Below are 22,944 nucleotides of genomic sequence, written 5' to 3'. Positions count from 1 at the left end.
CATCCAGCCTAGGGTGCCCCTGTCTCACCACCTCCTCTAGCCTTTACCCGTGTGGACCTTGCGCTTCCTCCTGCATTGACGGGATGTTTTTGGGTGGGAGAAGTACCCTGCTGAGAGGCAGTGTTTTGCAGGGTCGTCTGCAGATCAGCGGACCCGGGCTGCAGAGCAAAAGCAGGTGAAGCTCCAGAGAAAAACACCTCTTGCAAAAGGCCCCGAAGGGAAGATAAAGTAGATCACAGTAGAGTTTTTTTGGATCACCCGTAAGATTAGGTAAGGTAGATAAAATACGGGCTGGGGGAATGCAATAATTTACCTTCCCAGGTTTGGCTTGCGTAACTAACGCTGTCGTGCACATGAGCACCTGAGCATTTGCACGTCACGATGCAGAGGGTCGGCGTTTAAGCAGGGTGAGGTCCTCCCCGCGTGGCTGCAAGACGTGTTACAGCACGTGTTGGTGTTGCGGCGTACGTGAAGCTGTCTGGTTAGGTCTGGTTCCTGGGGGTGGGAGGGTGAGGCTGTGCCAGCTGCAAGGAAACCTCCAGGCCAGGGCACTGCTGCTGGCATGGGGACACTGCAGTTCATTAGCTGATGGTCTGCTGCTGCTGCTGGGATCAGTGCCATGCTCACCTCTCACCGAGAAGATGGGAAATGTTTGCTGCATGCAGCAGTGTGCTTAATGCCAGCACAGGGGTGCTCCCCTCCTGCCCTTGCAATACGCAGTTGCACAGACAGGAGGTCTCGGGAGAGACTGGGCATTCACCCTCGTGGCCTTACCTCCACGCCACCTTCCCTGGTTCTTTCCATTTCTTTTCCTCTTGCCTTTTATCTTTTCTTCCTAAAAGAACTGAAAACAGACCAAATACTTTAATCCGTGGTTTTTCTTTTGAGTGATGATGCCTCACACACAGTAGCTCAAAGATCGCTTTCTGTCCTGCCCGAAGGCTCTTGTGGTTCATGCAAATCCCCTTTCCTATATATTTCCTTGCAGCATTTTCTGCTCTCTCTCTGATGTGGAGATCTCTATGACTAGCTGGCAAAGTCTGTCTCTCCCCGTGTGTAATCCATGGCATGCATATCTTGGCCTCTGATCTGTCTGTGCTGCTTAAGAAATCCACTACTCCAAAGAATGTATGCTGAGAGATTTCAGGCATGAAGAGTAGAAGGACCAACATCTCTGCCTCTAGAAATCATTGCCCAGATGAGCACCTGGTGCTGTCAGACACCCGTGCACCAGGACGCATGGGTATTCCAGTCCCACACTACTTGTCAGAATCTCATTTGCAGTGAAACTGAGATGTCTGCATCACGTTTCTGCAAGATTATGTCCTTTGGTGAACTGCATTGCTGGTCACAGGTTCTGATCCTCACCAGTATGAAAGATCTCGCTGGCAGGACATGCAACGCTGATCCTTTCCCTCTGTGACTTCTCAGCATGGGAAGCACAGCCCAAAGCCTCCGGTGGTGGTTGGACAATCTCCCCTGCATCTGCCTATCCTTCAGTAGTGACTCCACATCTTTGATGCTGGATACGAGGAGATGTGGATCTTCCATTTATATAACCCTACTCTAGGCTCCTCTCTGTTCCTCTTGGGGAATGCTAGCATGCTTTCTCTGGAACTGTGGTATCTAGGAACTGTTCAGCACTGTGTTGCTTCTTGATGCCCCAGCCTCACCCCTCTTCCAGGACACCTCGCTGCAGCACTGACAAGAAGCAGTATCAGAAGAAATTGTCTAGGGGAGATCCAGGTCTTAGCTGCTTAGTCTTTGTGGACACCTGTAGTCATCTGACAGGGAATAATCATGAGTCTCGTTTATCCGCAGACCACAACCCATTCAAAATCTTTGTTTGGCCTAAGCTTTCTCAAAATCTTGGTTGCAGGGGCAGCTTGTCACTGGATGGAGGGGGCCTTTTCCTATCCTGGACCCAGCAGATGAGTGGATGAAATGAATGTTGGAGGAGCAGGTCAGTCACACTGTCCAGCTGACCCTGCTCACCTGGGAACATGTTGCAGCTGAGCCTGATCTACTCCCTAGTGTACCAGAGTGGACCTTGGCATGCAGAGGATGAAGTCCTATCTCAGCATCCACGTATTAATGTGAACATTTATTGCCCAAGTGCAGTCCAAGCACGGATGTGTCTTACTGAATGGGGTCGCGTGGAAGGATGCATCTGGGCCAGTCCTGCCAGCATCCATCTCAGGACCCTTCAGATGTGACTGCTGTCTGGTCATCTACATGACCATCTGTCAAAGACCATGGTTTTACAATTGTGTCTCTGGATTGGTGTTGGAGCCCTCCCACTGAGTATTTAGGAAGGCTGGTTCAGCTTCCCCACACTGTGGAAGTCTGTGTTGGTGCAGAATCACTGTGGCAGCCTGGGAACGTGCTAGTGTTTGCTATGGCTTCTCCCTCTCCAACATTTGGATTGTTGGTGAGGACAGGTGCAAGTATTTAACAGCAGTGGGAGTGGCATGAAAATCATCCCTCGATGCAAGAGCTGGGACATATCCACTTGGTCAGCATCCTGCTTCCATAAGGCACCAGGGGAGCCTGCCAGCCTTTGAGCTGGAGGGAGGGACACAGTTCTCTGCCCTGGCTGCTGTGCTCTGTGCTTGCTGTGCTGAGATCAGCCTCTTGGCGAGGCACTTCAACAAACAATGCCAGGCATTTTGCTGTAAGGCAGGACTAAGCCCTGTCTCCCTGCTGATTGCCTTTCTGATCCAGTGGCAGGCAGAGTGGCCTCTCCTTCCTCATCCCTCTTTCATGTGAAAGGTGAATTTTCGTACCAAAGACACTGGCTGCCAAAATAGGCCCACTGAGTTCCTTCATGAAGACTACCAGATTTCCCCACAGAGAGGTCAGGGAGCATCACCCTCCTTGCACCTCATCACGGGGATGGGGGATGTTCTTCCAGGCTTTAGGAAGGGTTTGGTCACCCAACCACTAGACAGCCCAGGTAATTTTTCCTTCTGTTAAGCAGGTCTGAGCCCTCTCCCTCCCTTTGCTCATTCCTGGGTCCCATCGATCTTAGATCATACCTCAGAACTGAAAAAGCCTCTTGTCTGTCTGTTCAGCTGCCTGGTGGTGCTTTCCACCCAGCAACCTTCTGCTGGAGGCTCTGTCCCTGCCCCATGTGTCAGCTTTGTGTGAGATAGCTTTTCCCGGTTCTAGGATCCCTTTAATGGACCTAAATGTGGTGCTGACAGCCTTCACTGGAGCAGCTTTTCATTCCCTGGTAACCTGTGTAGTGTTCTATTTATCTCGTTCTTGTGCTAAGCTAGGAGGGCAGGAGCAAAGCTACATAAAAACTTGCTCTCGCTTCTACATTCAAGCTAGGAGATTGGCTTTCCTGAGCCTCATACCTCTGCTGCAAAACTCTTTCTATGTTTAGGTGGCGGTGGTGATCTTCTAAGGAGAGATCTGCCTGCCAGCTCTGCAGAAGAGCTGAGAATAGATGGCAGGCCTTGTTTGAAGTCCTGCTGTGAGGCAGCCAAGGTGGAGCTAGGCCAGATGATAAACCCCCACCAGAGCCTTGGCTGTGTCAGCAGCTCTGTCGATTCCAGCTGCAGTCGAGTGATCCTAAGAGCATCCAAAAGGGTGGCGCAGACTCTTCCTGAGGCTTTCTACACGAAGAGCTCCACTTCTATATGAGGAGAGGTCAGAATTAACTCAGAACACAGTGGAGTGCTGTCTCCTTGGGGATTCATCTTATGATGCATGGGCAGGCTCATGAAATCATCTGACAAGCCCCTGCTGGTGGTGATTAATGCTGGGAACAATTGGTAAGGCAGCAAGGAGGACTGGATGGGCTACAGGCAGCTTAAGGGAAGTTCAGTCACCATTGAAAATCTTCCAAAAGAATTATGAGAGTATGAGAACTGTTTTAGATGTGAATTTGTTAAATGATTGGGTCATTTTTGCTTCGGACATGAGCAAGGAGAGGATGCTATAGGCCCCCTGACAGAAAGGGTGTAGATTTCGTAGCTTGGGAAGCAGCTACAATAGCCAGGAAGATACTAAGGTAATGCTATGGAAAAGGGGTTCAAGCAGCTGCTAAAAGATGTCACAATCAAGTTGAATCAATATTACGACACATGGGAAGAGGCAACAATTTAAGCTTCCGCAGAAGACAGTGCATCTGGGCAACATGCAAGAGGAAGTAAGAGGTCTCAGGACAGGAAGAAATGTGATTAACTGACATTTTTTAAGTTCAACATCACATTACAGAACTCCCAGCTCACCAGTCTAACCCACTGGTAAAGGTGGAGTAGGGAAGGGCAATCATGAATTGCAGGTGCAAGCTGTGCTAAAAACCACATTCCCTCTAGAGCCAACAGTAAAAACACTATGATCTGACACACACGTTCATTAAGGCATTGGAAGGTCTTTTGTATAATCCTCAGTCACCAAACAAAACACAGTGATTTATTTCTTAAGTACCTCTCTGCTTCAAGTGAAAAGGAAAATTATGTTGTCATGGGAGACTTTGGATGGGAATACTAAAGAATATGCTATGCCATGGGGAGCTTCTCAGCAAGTTCATATAATGGCATGCCCAATTAAGGCAATGATTTTACATGCCCTTATGACAGATGAAGATTGAGTTAGAATTGGTGGTTGCCTAAAGACAAGGAATTGAGTGAGAAACAAATCAAGATATCACCCAGGACAAAAATATCACAACAGAGAACTGTGCGGTATTATATAGCCTTTTCTTACAGTGGAATTATTTAGGAGAAGTATCAGGAAACTGTGACTTAAGTGGAAGATCCTTGGGAAGATGAGAGGTTGTTTTTTTTTCAGTTATCTGAAAATCTGTGATTTAGTATGCATGAGAAGATAGCTTTCAGTAAAACAATTCCATGACTAAGTGCCCATGTGATAGTAGTACTTGAAAATAATTAATAAAAGTAATAAAAAAAATTACCTCAATTAATAAAAATAAAATAAACATTGTAACAACTGCAGTGACTGTGTGTGGAGGAAGAAAAATACAGGGATGACAAAATAATTGAGATGTATAAAAAAAAGTTATATGAGTGGCTGATGACCTCAAGAATAAATACCTATAGGCGGATATCTAGGGATGCTAACACATTGTTCTAGTTATATTTAAAGGAAAATCAATCCTTGCAGTAATATAAGCCTTTTTCTTGATGGGGATTTAAAAAAAAAAAAAAAGTCCTAAATTAAGAAAAAAAAAAGGAAGTACTCATCAGATATGCCTGTTCTATATTTGTAAAGAGCAGAACGTGGTCATAAGGGAATGAAGCACCTTCCAAGCCATTAGTAATTCTTGACAGGATCTTCTCAGGATGAACACTTTCATTTTTCCAGGTACAGGTGACGTAGAGTGCTCTGATGGGGAGAAATGCATGGGGTGCTGTGGTGTGAACAAGCCACTACACAATGCCTGAGGCTGCTTGAGGGAGATGGAGTGAGTGACCCTGGAAAAAAAAAAGCATAGTGTTGTTGCAGCTGCTTTCCTGCAAACATCATTTTAGAAAGCGCCCTAATCTCGTTGGTGATGAAAAAGTGCTGGCTGCTGAAATTCATGGTTTGTTGATGTCAATTCTTAAATGAAGTGGGGAAGACCCATTTAAAAATGATTGGGCAGATGGGTGAACAAATTACCTAAGTGGTGAGCCTGGCAGCCCGCATATGGAAACCGATGAGAAACCAGTGGGGAGGAAGGTAAAAATCAGGAAACAATGGAAGAAGTCTGCACGGACATGGAGGGAGAAGAAGTTGATTGACAAATCTGCTACCATTTTTGATACATAGAGATGATATCCCAAGAGTCTCAAAAGGGGTAAAAGCCTCAAACAAAATTGAAAAATTTCATAATTTAAGTTTTTAAACAGGGCTAAAAACAGGCTCTGTTACCATACATATATAGCTAATATGTAAGCTATGCATGGATAAATCTAAGAGCGAGGAATAATAGTGTTTGACCATACCTGGGACAACAGGAGCTCTGGAAAGACTGAGGCAGCAGCAGCCTGATGTGAGTTCTCAGCCAGCTGTCTTTAAACATCTTTTATTCTTGTTTGGCATTGGTGTGTTTTGTCCAGGTTACTATCACCTTTTGTAGTAGTTGGAGCAAAGAGGCCTAACTCTGATTCCAGGCTGGAGAAAAATGCTCTGAGAGTGAAAAGTTTAGTCTCTTTAGCTCCTCAAAAAAGGGTAAATGACAGTTTTTGCCCACAAGGATGATCTGATGAACTATATGGCTGTTTAATCAGGCTGAGAAAGGCATACAAGGACTATGAGGAGCTGGGGAGACTGGAGGCCATATGCATTCAGTGAAACATCAGTGTGCCCTTAGGGTAACCAAAAAGCTGGAGATTACAAACTACCTTTAAAAGGTTTGGCCACTCTTGTCCTTTCTAAATCCACTTGCTCTTCAACACGTGAGTTCCTCTTACTAGCAATCACATTGACAAATGCATCCAAGGGTGCAAACAGACCTTGGAGGCATAGTTTATTGTAATGAAAGCAACACGGAGCCTACCCCACTGCTTCACTGTCAACCAGGTGCTGACCATGCTGGGCTTCAGCTGAATTGTCTTATACAGAGGTAAAACTGATACTTCTCTCTACTTTCTGGACTCTTTGGTGAGCTTTTCTAAAAATCTGCCATCACATCTGTAAATTTCTAATCCTTTGGTGTCAGGTCTGGTGTGCATAATGAATTGCAGCTTAGTTAACTGTTGAGCTGTTTCATGCCCCAAACCATCTGAGATTTTCACTTGATACTGACAGGTTGCTGCTCCATATCATGGAGATATTCTCAAGTCCTGACAGTTCAGTTGGCAATGGTGTTTTTGTCTCACCTCTGCTGAGGGAAAAATCTGGGAATACCCCTACTGATGGCAACAACATCGCTTGTACTTTTCTACAGTGGCCTTCCCTAAATGCTCCCATTCCATCTTACAGCTCTTTGGCAACTTTCCTGTGTCTGAGATGCATTTGAAAAAGGTTTTAATACTACCTTTTTTATTTGTCACATATTTTCCTTAAAACCTGCCCTTTTTAGGCTCTTTTAAATTTAATTTGCTATTATTTATGAGTTTTTCTTCTGTTTTCATTTGACTACAGCTACTGCTCTTTGAAGGCTGTCTCTTCGAATCTTATGCAGTAAAGTATAACACATTACTATTGTTTCTTCTAGGAGATGTACATTTAATTGAAAATAATTCCCTCGAGAAGATAAGATGCCACTGCTATAGTAAGATAATACATGGAGGTAAGTTAGCTGTGCCGTAGTAAGAAATTATGTTCAGCTCACAAGAGTAAGCAACAAATTATTTGGTTTTGCAGTGTATATAAATAAGATTGCCAAAATGTAGGCAGCTTGTTTTTGGTGAAACGCCTGCTTTTTGTGAGTGACTGTGCACACAGCACTGTTTGTGTACCACGACTAAGCTGTGAACCTGTGCTTTGTGAATGGCATCTGTTACAAAGAAGAGTTTGGAACGCTGTCATTTAAGGTGTTTGTCTCGTACCAATGTCCAATACGTGCGTTGCCTCATAGTCTTTTCTATCCGAGACCTGTATCTTCCTTGCACAGATCTTTTTTATTGATTTGATCAGCCACTAGTTTACTTGAGAAGTGGACATAGTTTGAGTGGCCAAAGCTTTTTTTTATTTTTTTTTTTTAACTGTGCTTAATGCAGTTGCCATTTTGTTGTGCTATTTGCATAGCATGAATTAGTTTCCACAACTGCTCAAGATGCTTTTCACTACACAACATTTTGCTTAAGGCTGAATTTTCCTGCTGACATCTTCAGAAGGTGGTTTGAGGACTACTCCAGCCATTTCTTGGGGAGTGATGCGTGTGTGATAGTGTGTGCAAACGCCAGCAATGCATTAAATTATTTTAACATTTAAAATTGCCATAAAAGGGCATTTTCCTCTAACAGCACTGCTAATTACCATACCGCACCTTCATTTGAATTTCCTCTGTCTTAAAAAAAGACCAAAAAAAAAATAATTTGCAGTTGACCACCCCTAGAAATGATTGGCTGCTGGAGATATCCCTTGGGTCGGCTGGCGTGCTTTGTGTCAGCACAACACTGCAGAAGACTGAACCCGTCTCGCAGGTATCTCTCCCTCCCAGAAGTTCATAGACCAGCGTGGTTTCTGGCTAACCGTAGCTGTTCTTGGAGCCGGTTTGTCCTGGCAGAGTGGCATGATTGCTTCTAGCTCCTTTGCTGAGCAAGAACCTCTTTATGGCAGTCCAAGAGCCTGACTCCCCTGAGCAATCGTTTCTATGGGTTTTCCTTCAAACGGTTTTATGAGCAAACCTAGAGCTCCTCTGCATAGTCAGAAACTCTTTTGCAGCATAAGAGTCAGCCGCAGCAGCAGAGCTTCCTTCTTTATCCCAGTGGCAATCTTTCAAATTGGCAATATACATATATGTATTTAATCCATTTTTTACAACGGTAAAAAACACAGTTTGCTGGACAGTGTGGCACCGGTGGTGGCTAGACACTGAGCTAGATTTTCCATCTGTCCGGAGGGGCCTTGCTGTGGTGCCATCTGCAGGCACGGTGTCCGGATGTAAAATGCAGATTTGGAGGAAGGAGCTAGGGAGCTTGTAGGATGATTCAGGAAACTGAGCCCTCCAGGCGGTCTAAGGGCTGCACAGCTTTATTTGTCAAGCTGTTTCTCACTATTTCCATACAAGAGCACCCGTGTTTTAAATTCTGTGGTTCCCAGCTTGCTCCCCCTAGCTGCCTGTATCATTCTTCAAGGAAGATTATAAACAGGTTGAAATAGCATTTTAATGAAAACAGAACGAAACTTTCTATCCGAAACGTACACAGCAATTGCTGTTCCTCAGAACAATGGGTACTCTTCCTCCACTCCCTACTCTACCCCACCTCCCAGGTGGTATTAATTTGCTCTCGCTCCCACAGTAATTTGATAGGACTCTTTCTTGATAAATAACGAGATCTCTGCTCTAGGTGAGTTTTTCAGGCAGCCTTACCTTTCTCAAGACATCTTAGATGAAAAACTACCTTACAACCAGGCTATTCAGTTCAAAAATACCTTAATATCTTTGTTTTACATGGAAAAAATTGGCAACTCCCCCTCAAGGTGTTTGCCTTCCAGCATTTCCATGTCATCAAAGGAGCCCGCTGGCACACACACAAGTATGCAGCAGTAGCACACAGGCCAGCCATTCAAAGCACCCAAGCACAGCAATTTCAGACAGGATGGGACCCACGCAGGGCATGCTTGGAAGCCTGACAGGGCCACGGGCTAACCCACTCCATGGCAGAAACCCTCCAACACAGGCAGGCTGCCTCTGGTGAGCCCCAGCACAACCGAAAACCATCTGGCAGCTGAAATTTATCTCCAGAGCTACCTAAAGCTCCAGCAGGGCTGTTTACAGGGTAAGTCAGGTATTGCTGCTGTCCCAAAGCTAACAAGCTGCTCAGAGCCCCGGTTCGTACTGTAAGGTTGAATAACCTGCCTTTGGTCTATTTTCCCTAAGCAAAGCAAATTGGAGTCATTGCCCCCAGTCCAGTAAACATTTAGTTTTCACACAGCTATACCACTGGAGATGAGCAGCTCCAGGAAACGCTGTTCCAGCCCAAACCCTTGCTCCAGGATCAGGCTCTAAAAGCAGCTGGGCTCCAGACAGCAGTTCCAACCCTGCCTCCCACACAGACAGCAACACGCACCCTCTGATACAGCTCACAGCCCCGGTAAATTTAATAGGAAAGGAGTGTCACAGCCTTGGTGGCAGTGCACTGCTTATCTACCCTACCACTCAGAGGTCAGGGAAGGCTCAGCTCCTGCTCTGCTTCCAGGAAGAGGTTCTGCAGCTCCTGGCAGGGGGCTGATACTTGCAGAGATTTAGTACTCAAGCTTGCCTGCAACTGCTGCTCCTGCAAGTCAGGGCCGTGCTTAATTCTAGCTACCTCCACAGGCCTCCCCCAGGGCAATTTGATTCACTTTAAGCTCTGTAAAAGTGAATGAAAAATCCTCTTTGTAACTTTGCTAGTGAAGAAGGGGGAAGAGAAACTGCTTTCTGTGCCATTTTGCCAAATCAAATGCAGCCAAGTCATTTCTCAGCACTCCATTCTGCATGCACCCATCAGACAAGCAAATCCAGAGAGCTGGAAGGGAGATGGAGAAGCAGAGCTGCTTTCCATTCTACCACAGCCTTGCCGTTCTTGCAGTCCCAGCCCTGCACCACACCTTATTTTGGCTCGGGGGCAGAAGTCCCACCCCTCCCCACAGGCATGGGTAGCTCATCAGCCCGCATACCGCAGCTCCCCAGGCAGGAGCCGCGCACTCGGTGAAGCTGGGCGCTCACTGTTCCTTACAGATCACGTCTCCCAGGACTGCTCCGTGCCCATGCGTGACCAGAGCTGTCCAAACCACCAGCTGGCATTCCCCCCACCTCTGCTGCCTGGATTCATGGCCTTGACATGCTGTCAGCTTAGGACTGGGCACGGAACACTATAGAGCACTTGTTAGAGCTGGCCCAGCAGTTGTGCTGGGCTGGCAGGCGCCTAACAGCTGCTGAATTCCTTCTGATTCCCCACTAAGACAGACAAGGCACTTCAGATGGTGAACGCTTTTATTGATGTAAGGTGGTACACAAACAGATCAGTTTCTATCAGCCTCTCCACCTCCCCCAGGTGGAGGAAGAAGTTGGAGGAGTGGGGGAGACAGAAGGGAACAGAACTGGCCTCTCACTGCAGGATGCAGAGCTGAGCGGTGGTGAAGGGCAGGGGCTCCAACAAAGGGTCCTGCTTCCCTAGGCAGCAGGGGGTCTGCATGCTTGGCTTACTCCTTGGATGCCATGTGGACCATCAAGTCCACCACACGGTTGCTGTATCCATACTCGTTGTCATACCTGCAGAGACAGAAATGCTGTCAGGACTGTTCCTGTATGTTAATGCTCCTCCACCCAGAGCACTTAACTGCCTCAAAAGACTCCCCATGCACTTCTTACAAAGTAGGCAACATCCCCCCCACCTTCCATTACGGGAAGAAGGCTGCGGCCATTTCAGGCATGAAACCATTTCACTCCAGAGACTTTGAAATGCTGGAGCCACCCTAACTCAGCAAGTGCCCATGTATCACCACGCACTGTCTGCTGGTGCTTATGAACAGCAGACAAGCAACAGAACTGCTGAGCTCCTACCCCTCGGAGCCTTCCCACCACCCCAAGGCGGTGCATACATACCAGGAAACTAGCTTGACGAAATGGTCGTTCAGTGCAATGCCAGCACCCGCATCAAAGGTGGAGGAATGGCTGTCACCGTTGAAGTCGCAGGAGACAACCTGAACAGAGAGAATATGGTCAAACACCATCACCTCACAATTAGCTAACAGCCTGAACCAGAATTCCAGCAAGGCTGGTATCATCAAAGCAATACAAGCACCCCCAGTCACAGGCGCTGAGAATAGAAGCCATTTACCTGGTCCTCTGTGTATGCCAGGATGCCCTTCAGGGGCCCATCAGCAGCAGCCTTCACTACCCTCTTAATGTCATCATACTTGGCCTAAGAAGAGGCAAAGTTAAGAAAGATTGTCAGATCCCAGCTCACACAAACATCAGCAGAGCAGGGAGGTAAAAGCACCACAGCAGCCCAGACACTGGGAGCTGTACAGCAGTAGTCATGCGTGTCAGGTGCTTTTTTCACCAAAATCAGTTTTTTTTCTAGGGAAGAGATGGATGCACAAGGGGTAATTGCAGGTAAAAATAATTTTAGAGGATACAGGAGCGAGCCTGCAGATTGTTACTCCTTGTCCAGAACACTTACTGGTTTCTCCAGGCGGCAGGTCAGGTCCACGACAGAGACGTTGGGGGTTGGCACACGGAAAGCCATTCCGGTAAGCTTCCTGCAAGAGACATGAGTCAGCAGGGAACGGCACCCAGCATCCCTCTGCCGGCACGCCGTCCTGCTAGGAACAGGTCAGAGCCAGCCAAGCACCGGCTGCCACCTCCTCCTTACACCCAAGGAAGGCCAACACTCACCCGTTGAGCTCAGGGATGACTTTTCCCACAGCCTTAGCAGCCCCAGTAGAGGCTGGGATAATGTTCTGGGCAGCTCCTCTGCCATCCCTCCACAGCTTCCCAGAGGGGCCATCCACTGTCTTCTGTGTGGCTGTGATGGCATGGACAGTGGTCTGCGGGGGAGGAAGAGAGCACAACAGTGAGAACACTGCTGATGTTCCAAAAAAAGCATCTCAGGCACCTCCCCTCCATCCCAAGGGAGGTAAGGAGGGCGGATGCTTTTCTCCACACATGAGGAGCCTGGGGGTAGGGCTCTCTCCTGATCAGCAAGCTCCAGACTTACCATAAGACCCTCCACAATGCCGAAGTTGTCATGGATGACCTTGGCCAAGGGCGCCAGGCAGTTGGTGGTGCAAGAGGCATTGCTGAGGAAGAAAAGCAAATATCAGCCAGAGGCAACATTATCTAGAGAGGTGAGATCCCAAGCAGCTGGTCAAAATCACAGGCCAGGGAGCATCCTTCTCCTTACCTGACAATTTTCAGGGACTTGTCGTACTTCTCATGGTTCACACCCATCACGAACATGGGAGCATCAGCTGAGGGGGCGGAGATGATGACACGCTTAGCACCACCCTTCAGGTGAGCCTGGAAAAAGGGAAAGTGATTAGATAACCTGCAATGCCCCACAACTAAGCAGCAAGACACTTCCTCAGACAGTCTCCTCCCTATTCTGAAGAACCCACAGGGTTCTCAATGTGACCCACAGGAAGGATCACAGTATCCCATCTCTCCACACGCTACAGTGGCATACTTACACCAGCCTTCTCCATGGTGGTGAAGACACCGGTGGACTCCACAACATATTCGGCACCAGCATCTGCCCACTTGATGTTGCTGGGGTCGCGCCTGAGAATAGATGAAATCTTGAGAGCTGTTCTACAAGACTGATTTCTTTTATTCTCCGAAGAGGCATGCATAGAAAAATACTTACTCCTGGAAGATGGTGATGGCATTCCCGTTAATCACAAGTTTCCCATTCTCAGCCTTGACAGTGCCCCGGAAGTGGCCATGAGTAGAGTCATATTTGAACATGTAAACCTAGCAGGGAGAACGGGGAAGGAAGGTCAGACATCCTGGCTGCAATCTCCCCACCCCTTGCTCTGCCTATGCCACAATCTCAGCTCTCCACCTTCTCAGTGACCTTGTCCAACTGAGATTCTGTACTTGGCTCTGCCGTATCTCCCTAGCCTACACTACTACGTCTCGTTTGTCCCTTAATCCACCTCCAGCCCGACATGTAGTTGCCATGGGAAGCAGCTAGAACAGAGCTAGGGGAGCCTCTTGCCCCATTGTGCTATTTCCAGGAGAGGCAAGGCACACGCAGTGCCCAGAGGGGGCACTCCAAGGCAACTCACCATGTAGTTCAGATCAATGAAGGGATCATTGATGGCTACCACTTGGACTTTGCCAGACAGGATGGCAGCCCTGGTGACCAGGCGGCCAATACGGCCAAATCTGGGGAGAAAAAGAGATGCAGATGAGGAGGAGCAGCGAGCAACATGCCTGACTGGGCATGGAAGAACATCCACCGCTCCCTGCCCGGAAGGGCAGGAGGGAGTCCAACAGCAGCGTCCAAAGGCCAAGGAGCCACGGTTAAAAATTAAGAGCGACCCCCAGCCGGAGCAACCCCGCCAGAAAGGTCAGGCGCTAAATTTACTGAAAGCCCCGGGGGATCCGGTTACTCCTCAGCAGGGTGGGAGAAGGTCACATTCCCGGGGCGCTGCCGACACACGATCCACCTGGCGACCTTTCCCTGGGGAGCCACCATCCCCACAGCCCACATTGGGGCGCGGGGGACCCCAAAATGGAGACGGGGCCGCGCCGACAGCGCCGGTCCTTCCTGGGTGACTCACCCCACGTCCCTGCGGGGAAGTGACTCAGCACCCCGCCCTCTGCAGGGCCGTTACCCGGGGTGCAGGGGTCCCCATGCAGCACCCCCAATCCCCCCCAAACCCCATCCCCAAACCCCATCCCCGCGTCCTTCAGCCGACCTTGCCCCATCCTCCTCCCCCTACCCCCCCTCTGTCCTCCATGCACATCCCCGCCCCGCCGGGCGCCTCCCGGTGCCGCAGCGCCCGGCCCTGGCGCTCACCCGTTGACTCCGACTTTCACCATCTTGTCTCGGGGGGGTGGGGGAGAGATGTTCCTGCGGGGACAAAACCAGCCGTCAGCCCTCGGGACTCCGCACCCCGCGATCCGCCGCCCCCTCAACGCCCCCCCAACCCCTATTAACGCCCCCCCACCCTATTAACGACTCCCCCCCCACCGCCCGTTCTGATCCCGCCCCCAACCCCCTCCCTCCCCACCCCCTTCCCCACCGCCTCCATTTTGTGCCTTTGTGCCCCCCCCCACAGCCCCTCACCCTCCTCCCCATCCCCCAGCGGGGCTGCAGTGGCCACCCCCCCCCCGCCTCCTCCCCCACCCCGTTCCCCAACCCCCCCCCCCCCCCCCAAAACCGGCAGCCCCCCTCCCCCCCAAACCCAGCCCCATCCCGTTACCGGCTGCCTCCGCTCGGTGCCTGGCGCGCAGTGAGGAGGTGGCCGGGGGCCCCTCCGCCGCCCTTTATAGCCGCCGAGGCTGCGCCCCCCCCGCCCCGCTCCGCCCCGCTCGGCCGCCGCCGAATGGCAGCGCAGGGGCCGGGCCGGGGCTACGTGCGCCCAGCCGGCGGCCCCCGCAACAAAGGGACCCCCCCCCCCCAAAAAAAAAAAAAATAGCGATGGGGGGAGGAGGAATGGGGCCAGGGTCTCCAACGCCATGTGTGGTGTGATGGGGGGGGGGGAGCTGTGTGTGTGGCGGGGCGGACAAAGCCCCTCGTGGTGGTGGTGGTGGGGATAGGGAAAGGGACAGGGGGCTGGTAGCTGGGGGCTCCCCACACGCAGTATATGGGGGGGAAACCTCGTGGTAGATGGGCAACAAAGGAGAGTGCTGTGCTGGGCTGCTGCCTGCTTCGCTCCCCCTGCTTGGGCACATGGCAGCAGTGGGTCCCCCAAGCCTCCCGCACCGAGGTCTCCATGCCCGCTCCCTGCCATCGCAACGTGAGCGAGGATGGCTGCTAGCCCCCACTCTGAGGGCCCCCCAAGCCTTTCTCTGTCCCCCCTGCGTGGTTTTAGCCAGGCCATGCTCTGAATGCGGCTGCCTCCCCAGCAGGCAGCGCGGCACACGGCGTGAGGACCATGGTAATGAGGAACTGCGGCGCTGGTGCTGCTGCTGCTACCCGCGGGACGTGACAGCGGAAATCCTGCCCACCGCCCCGGGAGAGCTGACGGCACAGCGTGCCGCCACCACCTTGGCCCGCCTTTTGCTGGCCGGCTGGGTTTGGGGTGTGTGAAAAGGGAGTGCTCCCCGCGTGACAGCCACCGTGGCCCTACTGGCACCCCACGTGCTGGAGAGGCTCTCCAAGCTGTGCCGTGCTGGCTCGGCGTGCGCCGCTGGGAAGCAACAGGGCTGGTGCAGCCCAAGCCGGGGCTCTGTGGGACAGACCCATGCTAGGCTTGAAAGCCTCCATCCCTTGGGAGGGGGGTGCCCAGGGAGCAGGCACCTGGAATATGGTGCCTGAGAGGAGATGGGGGGGCAAGGAAGACGGTTTGGGAAGGCATGGGATGTTGGCTTGCAGATGTGGAGGGCCGAATTGGCTCAGCCAAGCAGGACTCCAGCTACGCTCGAGGGAAGAGTAGGGGGGGGGGGGTGCCTAGCAAGGGGTCACACATCTCGTACGTAACCCAACTCTCCTTATACAGCTGCTATTCCCGGTGCACCGAGGGGCAGGCGGCTAAGTTTAGCCCCGGCCGAGGTTACGACCTTTTCTTAAAGGCCAGGGGGGAAGAGCTGCTGCGGGATAGCTGCAAGGGGCGCGATCCCTCGGCGGGGGGGACCCCCCTGCACCCCCTTCTGCACCCCTTGCACAGCAGCCGGCCGCGGGGTCGGGGGGAGCTGCCCGGGCACCCCCAGCAGGCACGGGAGGCGCCGTGTTTGCTCAGCAAACACTCGGGCAGCCCAGCTCCCCGCGCAGGGGGGCAGAGTGCGGGCGGGATGAGCCAACGCAGCGGCCCCGTTGCCCCCGAGCGGGGCCCACGATCGATATTTCAGCCTCCTGGCAGCGGCCCCGCAGCCCCGGCCCCGGCCCCGGCCCGCTGCGTGCCGCCCGGCCCACCCGGAATGGCGGCGGGTGCCCAAAATGGCCCCGCGCCTGGGGGCCGCGCCGCCACCGGGGCTGGGGCTGGGGCTGGGGCTGGGGCCGGGGCCGTGCCGCGGGCTCTGCCGCCACCTCCCGGTGGGCGAGGAGGTGCCGTGGTCCCCCCCCCTCAAAAAAAGCACAACCCTTAGGGCTGAGCGGGGATCCTCTCGCGGGGCGCCGCTGAGCCCGGACACGGGGGTTAATTAGCTGTGTTTAATTAGCGAGTCCTCACGCGCGGGGAGCGGGCAGCAGGAGCGCCGTGCGGCTCCTCTGCGCTCCCAGCCTTCAGGGCTGCAGCCGCTGCCTTGCCGTGCTCCTTCCCTCTGGTCCCGAGCTGCTCCTCCGCAGGCTCCTTCTCCACCTGCGGACAGGCATGGCCGGTGAGCTGCCCAGCAGCCAGGCAGCGGCTGTGCCCCACGTCCCCCACACAGCACTGCCATGTCCACCCTCATTGCGTTCACCCCACCAGCACTCAGCTCATTTTGCCCCACAACCCACCCTGGGGCCAGCTTTCCCCCCCTCACTCCACACCCTCCTCGTAATTCATGCCCTGAGGTTTCCCCTTACATTTGCTGACCCCTCACCGCCAGCCCGCTCACCTCCAGGTCCCTGCAGGCCTAACACCCCAAACCACTGAAGGTCCCAATCCGGTCCAGTTTCAGCCCAAAGCAGCCCCTGGGCACGGCCTTCCAGGCCCAGTCTCCAGGGAGTGCCCACTTGCGACTGGTGAGGGTCTTGCGCCAGAGCGGGGCGCGGGCAGCTCTGGCCCCAGACGGGAGGAACGGGAGCGTGGAGGAGAGCAGCTGGGGTCCCGAGCTGGATCCCTCCTCCTTTGTGTTCTCTTCTTCGGCCTGCGTGGATTCGGAGTCCAGGGGCAGCAGCTGGGAAAGGAGCATCTGGGAAGGCGGATAAACAGGGAGGGGATGCGGTGACAGCGAGGTGCCTGTGCTCCCATTTCTCACTTATCTATCCTGGTGATAAGCCCTACACCCCAAACCCACTGACCAACAGCCCCACACCTTCCCCCGGACTCAGACAGGACATAAAACAGTGTCTGTGCACGAAGCACCCTGTCTGTGACATTGCATCCAGACCAAGGTCACCAGGGGAAGGGCTGGAACTGCAGCTCCCGCTGTCTGAAATGATTTTGCTGCCCAGAAGAGCAGGTAGGAAGCTGGTGTGGGTGTGCCTCTCCGTGCATCCCTTGCCCTGCTGTTGTTAATAGGATTCCCCCCACACACACTTGAAGATAACCAAAGCTTCCGTCCTTGATCCTTTTCCCAGTGCTGAGCTGTGTGCTCAGACTGTTTCGTGGCATTTTCCAGAGGGCTGGTGGGGAAGCGGGACCTAACCCAAATACTTGGTTCTAAAATAAGGGAGAGGCAGGCATGGCAGTGTCGTGGAAGAAGGCATGAGGAAGGCAGGCTTCTCATCTGCTAGGAAATTCTCTAGGTTTTCGGTGCAGGTGGGCATGTGCTAATTCAATTACACGCCTCCGTCACTGCCAGCCGCCTCCGGCTGTATGGAGACAAGAGTCGGGAGGTACGCTGGGCCTGAGGGGGCACAGCATTCCTGCCCGTGGGGTCAGCCTGCAGTAGCTGTGCCACATCTATTCCTCGTGTGGATGCTCGCTGACCCAAGGCTGATGCTGCCTTTCTGCAATTTAGCTCCGTTCTGTTCCGCAGTGAGTTAATGGAAGCGGGCACAGACATCTTCAGCGGGGAGTGAAAGCGTCTCCATGGTGAGTCATAGCAGAATCGGTCTCGTGTTTTTAGTTCATCTCCTAACTACTTCCCTGCAGTTTTCCTCATTGGACAGGGTGAATGATGTGAACACAACATGGCAGAGCACAGGGTAGGGGTTGGAAAAAAAGAAGCTGGGTAAATTCAAAAGCCCTAAGTATTGTTTCTGCAACTGGAGAGGGTAAAAGATTTACCAAAATGAAGAAGGCCTTGCTAGCATCCTCTTGGACTAAAAGAGGGCCTACTGTGGGGTATGACTGAGCTTAGGAGTGAAAATCCCAACATCACACGGTGCATTTTCCTTCTGAAATGTCAGAACCAGGCCACTGAGCATAATGGATAACCACCACGTACAGGATTTCTCGCAGATCCCTCTGCATGCCTGCCTGTCACTTAATGCAAGGGACGTGGCTGTGATTTCTGCTGGCTGCTGGCACAGGGCTGAGCTAGATAGGACTCGTCTCTTTACAGCTAAAAGCCTCTGCAGGCAGTGTGGAGTCCCCCAGTCAGCCTCCCACAGACCAAAGAGCACTAAAACACTTTTGTCTGTTTTCTGCCTTGAAATGCTGGTGCTCCCCAAGGAGCTGGGTTATAAAGATACAGTCATCCTAGAGCTGAGGCTATTAGACTGAAGGGGAAAGAGCAGAGAGAATAGACAGCACCCTTTGGAAGCTGGAATTTGGGCTCACCACTCATCCCAGGTTCAAACACGACCTCCCCAAATTGCCCCTGCTGCTCCTGAAACCTCCCTCAGCTCCATCCCAGCCCCTCCTACCTGTAGCTTCTGTCCTGGTAAGGACATAGCTTGAACGCTGGCAGAGAGCAGAACTAAGAGGAGGAAAAGCGAGCAAGGCCACGACTGCAGCCCCAGCATCTTCTTATCCCAGGGCCTGTGGGAGGTGAGGCAGGATCTGCAGCATCTGTGATCCCTGTCCCCTCCTTGCCTTTATAGCTTTGGTTCTGGCAGGCGCCTGGCCCCCAGCTCTCTGCTGAACTACCCCCCCGGAGCTCCTTAACCTTTCAGCCCTTTTGTCCGTGGTGATATATTTCAGGGTGAGCTCAGCAAGACCCCTTCCTCTAAAGAAAAAAGACACAAAGGTGTTTACTGAGTGTCTGGGAAGACGAATGTGAGTGGAGCTGCTGCTGGCCAGGACCTGGAGGTATCTGTTAGGGTCAGAAGCAGGGTGAGACTTCAAGACACGTCCTGAAGAAAGGTACTGAAGGTATTGCATTGTGCAGTGGTACTGAACACTCTCCTCTTAGAGTGCTGTTAATGTTATTTCTTTAACCAGTGCGAGCATGAACTACAGCTCATCTGGTGATAGTCACACTGCTCTCTACAGGAATTGTCACAAATTCAGCTGCATGACAACACGGGCTCTAGTTTTTAATATTTGCATGTTGATGAGCCATTTAGCCTGGGAACACAGAGCCTTGCTGTGGTGGATGTGTGAATTCCAGCACTAACTCTGTGGGATCTGTGGCAGTGACAGGGGCATGGGTCTAAATACATGTGGGCACACAACATAACATGCACGCTGGTTGTCCTGAGTCATTATTCAACGTACACCATCTGGAGGGCTGGGCTGAGTTTCCAGAGGAACCAGCACAGAAAAGAGCTCATCGAGGCTGGACTTGCACTTTCTCAAGCTCGGGCGCACAATGGCAGTGGGACGCCGAGGAGCAGACTCTTACCTCCTAAATCTTCTGGCCATTAGTTCCCCCCCTTTGTTTACCTCTCCCATTTTACTGTAGTTTCTCACCAGCTGAACAAGGCAATGAGGTCACTGTTTGGAGACCAGAGTGCAGAAGTCAGCCTGGGTGTGAAGACAGAAACTAATCAGGAAAGTTTGTTGAGGGAGAAAAGGGGAGGACTGTACCCCAGTACCGGAGCAGTAGTGGTTGTGCTAGGTGAGTTTAATACCTTCAATACCGTTCTTCAGTATCCTTGCACAAAGCAGTTGGGACAAAACTTGACAGGCAGTGTTCTGCTGTCTATTATTTATTTGCTTTTTTTTTTTTTTTAAAAAAAAAGAGGAAAATAAGAAAATGAGTCTTTTGCAGAGGTAGCAAAAGTCACAGTTCAGTTATTTGCCCTGCCTTACTTTTCTCCTTCCTTCCCTCCCTTCTCTGCAAGCATTTTTCACCTGTAGATGCAGATTTGTGTGTCCCTTTCTTCTCTGCCCAAGGAGTCAGACAGTATTATGAACCATTTTGCATCAACCCTGTGAAAAGTGAGTGTGGGGCTTGAGTCTGAAGCACTGAAGCCAGAAGCAGGAGAGGTTTTGCACAGGTAGGGTGACGTGTGTGGGCATATCCAAGTATATTGATTCCACCATTGCAGCAGGGAAAATGTGTGAAAGTTTCAGAGGGGTGGGAAAAAGGGGAGGGAGGGTGTGAAGCAGACATGCGTTCATCCCACGTGAAAGATGTCTCTGAAAATGTTGTCCTCTACTACCTGCTCACATTCTACCATCTTGAAGCAGCTGAGTCAGTCTGTCAGTGTTCATGCTGCTTGCAAGATGGCCACAGCCAGAAAAATCTCAGTTTGAATGCACAGATTCCAGGAGTCAACTGTTTCCTGAGTGAAAGGTAAGAAAAAACAACAATGATGCTTTGGTTTTGATACAAAATGTGGTGGTGGCTTGGTCTGGCATCCCTTGAATGTGGTAGCTCCCATGCTGCAAGAAGAATGCCAGAAATGCGTTTGCAATTGCTATAAATTCCAGCCCAGCTGCATGCAAACTGAGCGCTGCAGGGATGGATGGGCTTTGAGCTCTCAAGTGACTGGTCCCCTTCTTGGGTCCAGCAAAAGCTGGGCCTGGCAGGAGGGAAGGAGTCACTGCTATCCCATACCAAGCAAGAAACTTAAGAAACTGTAGAAAATTTAAATTTTTTTTTTTTTCAAATTCTTGCAAATTTGCAAATCCTAGGTGAATTGCAGGTACTCCTCGACTCAGGTGCAATGAAGCTGCAGCTGCTTTGTCCCAGATCCTTGCTGGGAGTGCAGTGTAACTGAATAGTTGCTCTGTCACGTCCTGGCAATGACTGTGAAGCAAAAAGGCTCTGGCAGACGATGAGTCCCTGATTGCCCCAGTTTTCTGTCTCAAATAGGTTATTGTCCTTCTTTCCTCTCTGGTGCTAACAAGTTTCTTCTGTAAAAACCCTTCCCCCTCTGATGCTGGGACGCTGATTCTAGAGCTTGCAAGACCACCAGAAACGAGGTCTCCTGCTGAATCACAATCAGTCTTTTATAAACAGAATCGCTCAAAGGGAAAGGAGCAGGGCAAACAGAGAGCAGGAGGACTAGGAACTGGGTGAAGTGCTCTGGGAACACCCGTTGGCCCGCGGTGGTACAAAGGGCTGATGGTTGCTGCGGGCTCCAGCAGTAAGGACAATATTTGTGTCGTTCCAGTAGCATGATGGGCACAAGTCTGGAGCCGCCATGCACTGGAGCCCCTCAGGGAACGCAGACTCCACTGCTGTTGGTACTGACTCATCCCACACGCAGTACAGGCTGTCTCCTTCAGCAGCGACTCATGGTCATCATGGCAACCACAAGCAGAGCTGCTTGTGAGCAGAACGGCAGCGACGGGCTGCTTAAGGTAGCTGTCTCTGTGTAATTTTTCAAACCTCTTCCATCCACAGGACTTCTTTTGTCCATGATACAGAATTGCTGATTCCTCCAGTGCCAGGAGAGGCTGGTGAGGAGAGGGGAATGCTCCACCTGAACAACCTGCAGACAGGGACCAACAGAAACTCCCTTTTGCTGAAATACCACTCTCAGTTGGACAGGGAGTGCAGTGCCCATAGAAGAGCAAAGGACAGACTGCAAAGCAGCCAAGGATCTGCTGTGCCAGCCCAGTCACTGACTGCCAAACCTTTGCACTGTATTAGGGAGTTGCTTTCCTGAAGGAAGTTTATCTGCTTGTAATGGAAAAGGGCAGTGCGTAGCCTGAAGGTAAGCCAATACTTAGACACGAATTTATGGCCAGCTTGCTACCTCCATTCACACCGGGATTTCCCTCAATGAAGTATTGCCACACATTATATCATTCTCGTAGGTACAGAAGATTTACTATGCACACTTGTAATGCCTTGAGCTTAGGCAGGAATCCATAGAGGCTGTTTTTTCTTTTGTTCCCATCTGTGAGTGACGTACAGGGGCTGTGGGTGGTGGTGGAAGCATTGTGTACGGTACGCATGACTTGTATTTGCTGTTGAATGCAGAGCTGCTGCCTCCGTTTCTTGTAGTCTTCACTGAATATTAACGTGGGGGGAGTGGGACAGTATTGCTGTAGCTTTCTGATCTTTGTAGTTCATGCAATTGTCCTGTCCGTACAGGCGTGCTGGATGGGTGAGGGGTTGGATTGGTATTTGGCAATATTACACAGTAGTAGCTGCAAGGGGGCACATCCCATCCCTCTGGTGAGTCAGGGGACGTAGTCCACGGGAGCCATCTCCATTAATAACGCTGACACGACACCCCATGGGTCCCTTATTTCTACAAACTGCTAATGTGCCCTGTGTCCAGTCAGGTATTGGCATAAAAAACATTCCCAGGACACTGCAAAACCGTGCACGTTCTGCCACTACTTCTACACAGCGATCAAAAAAATAAACTATTGCAGTCTTTTGTCACTATTTACACAGCCAGACCAGAGGAGAACTGAGCAACAGGCTCTGTTTGCTGGTAAACTGAGGATACGACAACGACTGCAGTAAGAGGTAGGTCCTCAGAGAAAGGACGGGGAAGATCTGAAGGAACCTGCGGACCAGTCTGATTCCTGTCCAGCCAGTCACTAGCCTAAGAAACATCTGCTTTCTAGGCAACTGACAGGTAGGAGGAAATAACTTGCACTATAGCCCTGGGCCAAATGCCAATGTGCCTGTGAGACAGGAGGTTAAAGGCTGTTTATATGATTAACATTCAGTTAAGGCACTTCTTGTTCACATGACAGTCTAAGGAGTGCCAGGCCTGA

The 22,944-nt window shown here is 51.3% G+C and overlaps 2 protein-coding genes across 2 annotated transcripts; both read right to left on the bottom strand.

Moving 5' to 3' along the window:
* Positions 1 to 10,582: 10,582 nt before the first annotated feature.
* On the bottom strand, positions 10,583 to 14,651 carry GAPDH (glyceraldehyde-3-phosphate dehydrogenase). Its single transcript, XM_068699480.1, has 12 exons — positions 14,545 to 14,651; positions 14,139 to 14,192; positions 13,402 to 13,501; positions 12,978 to 13,084; positions 12,802 to 12,892; positions 12,516 to 12,631; positions 12,330 to 12,411; positions 12,008 to 12,159; positions 11,793 to 11,871; positions 11,448 to 11,531; positions 11,213 to 11,310; positions 10,583 to 10,879 (listed from the first exon to the last, which is right to left on the bottom strand). Exons 2-12 carry the CDS (start codon positions 14,159 to 14,161, stop codon positions 10,810 to 10,812), a joined length of 1,002 nt encoding a protein of 333 aa, XP_068555581.1. The 5' UTR covers positions 14,162 to 14,192; positions 14,545 to 14,651; the 3' UTR covers positions 10,583 to 10,809.
* A 1,138-nt stretch (positions 14,652 to 15,789) lies between these two features.
* LOC137864923 (C-type natriuretic peptide-like) lies at positions 15,790 to 18,983 on the bottom strand. The gene is made up of 3 exons (XM_068699551.1): positions 18,738 to 18,983; positions 16,820 to 17,116; positions 15,790 to 16,581 (listed from the first exon to the last, which is right to left on the bottom strand). Exons 1-2 carry the CDS (start codon positions 18,834 to 18,836, stop codon positions 16,838 to 16,840), a joined length of 378 nt encoding a protein of 125 aa, XP_068555652.1. The 5' UTR covers positions 18,837 to 18,983; the 3' UTR covers positions 15,790 to 16,581; positions 16,820 to 16,837.
* Between the last annotated feature and the right edge of the window lie 3,961 nt (positions 18,984 to 22,944).

The sequence above is a fragment of the Anas acuta genome, chromosome 1 (assembly GCF_963932015.1).
Source record: "Anas acuta chromosome 1, bAnaAcu1.1, whole genome shotgun sequence".
Classification (NCBI taxonomy): Eukaryota; Metazoa; Chordata; class Aves; order Anseriformes; family Anatidae; genus Anas; species Anas acuta.
The sequence above is the reverse complement of the archived record's forward strand: the minus strand, read 5'-3'. Positions and strand labels throughout refer to the sequence as shown.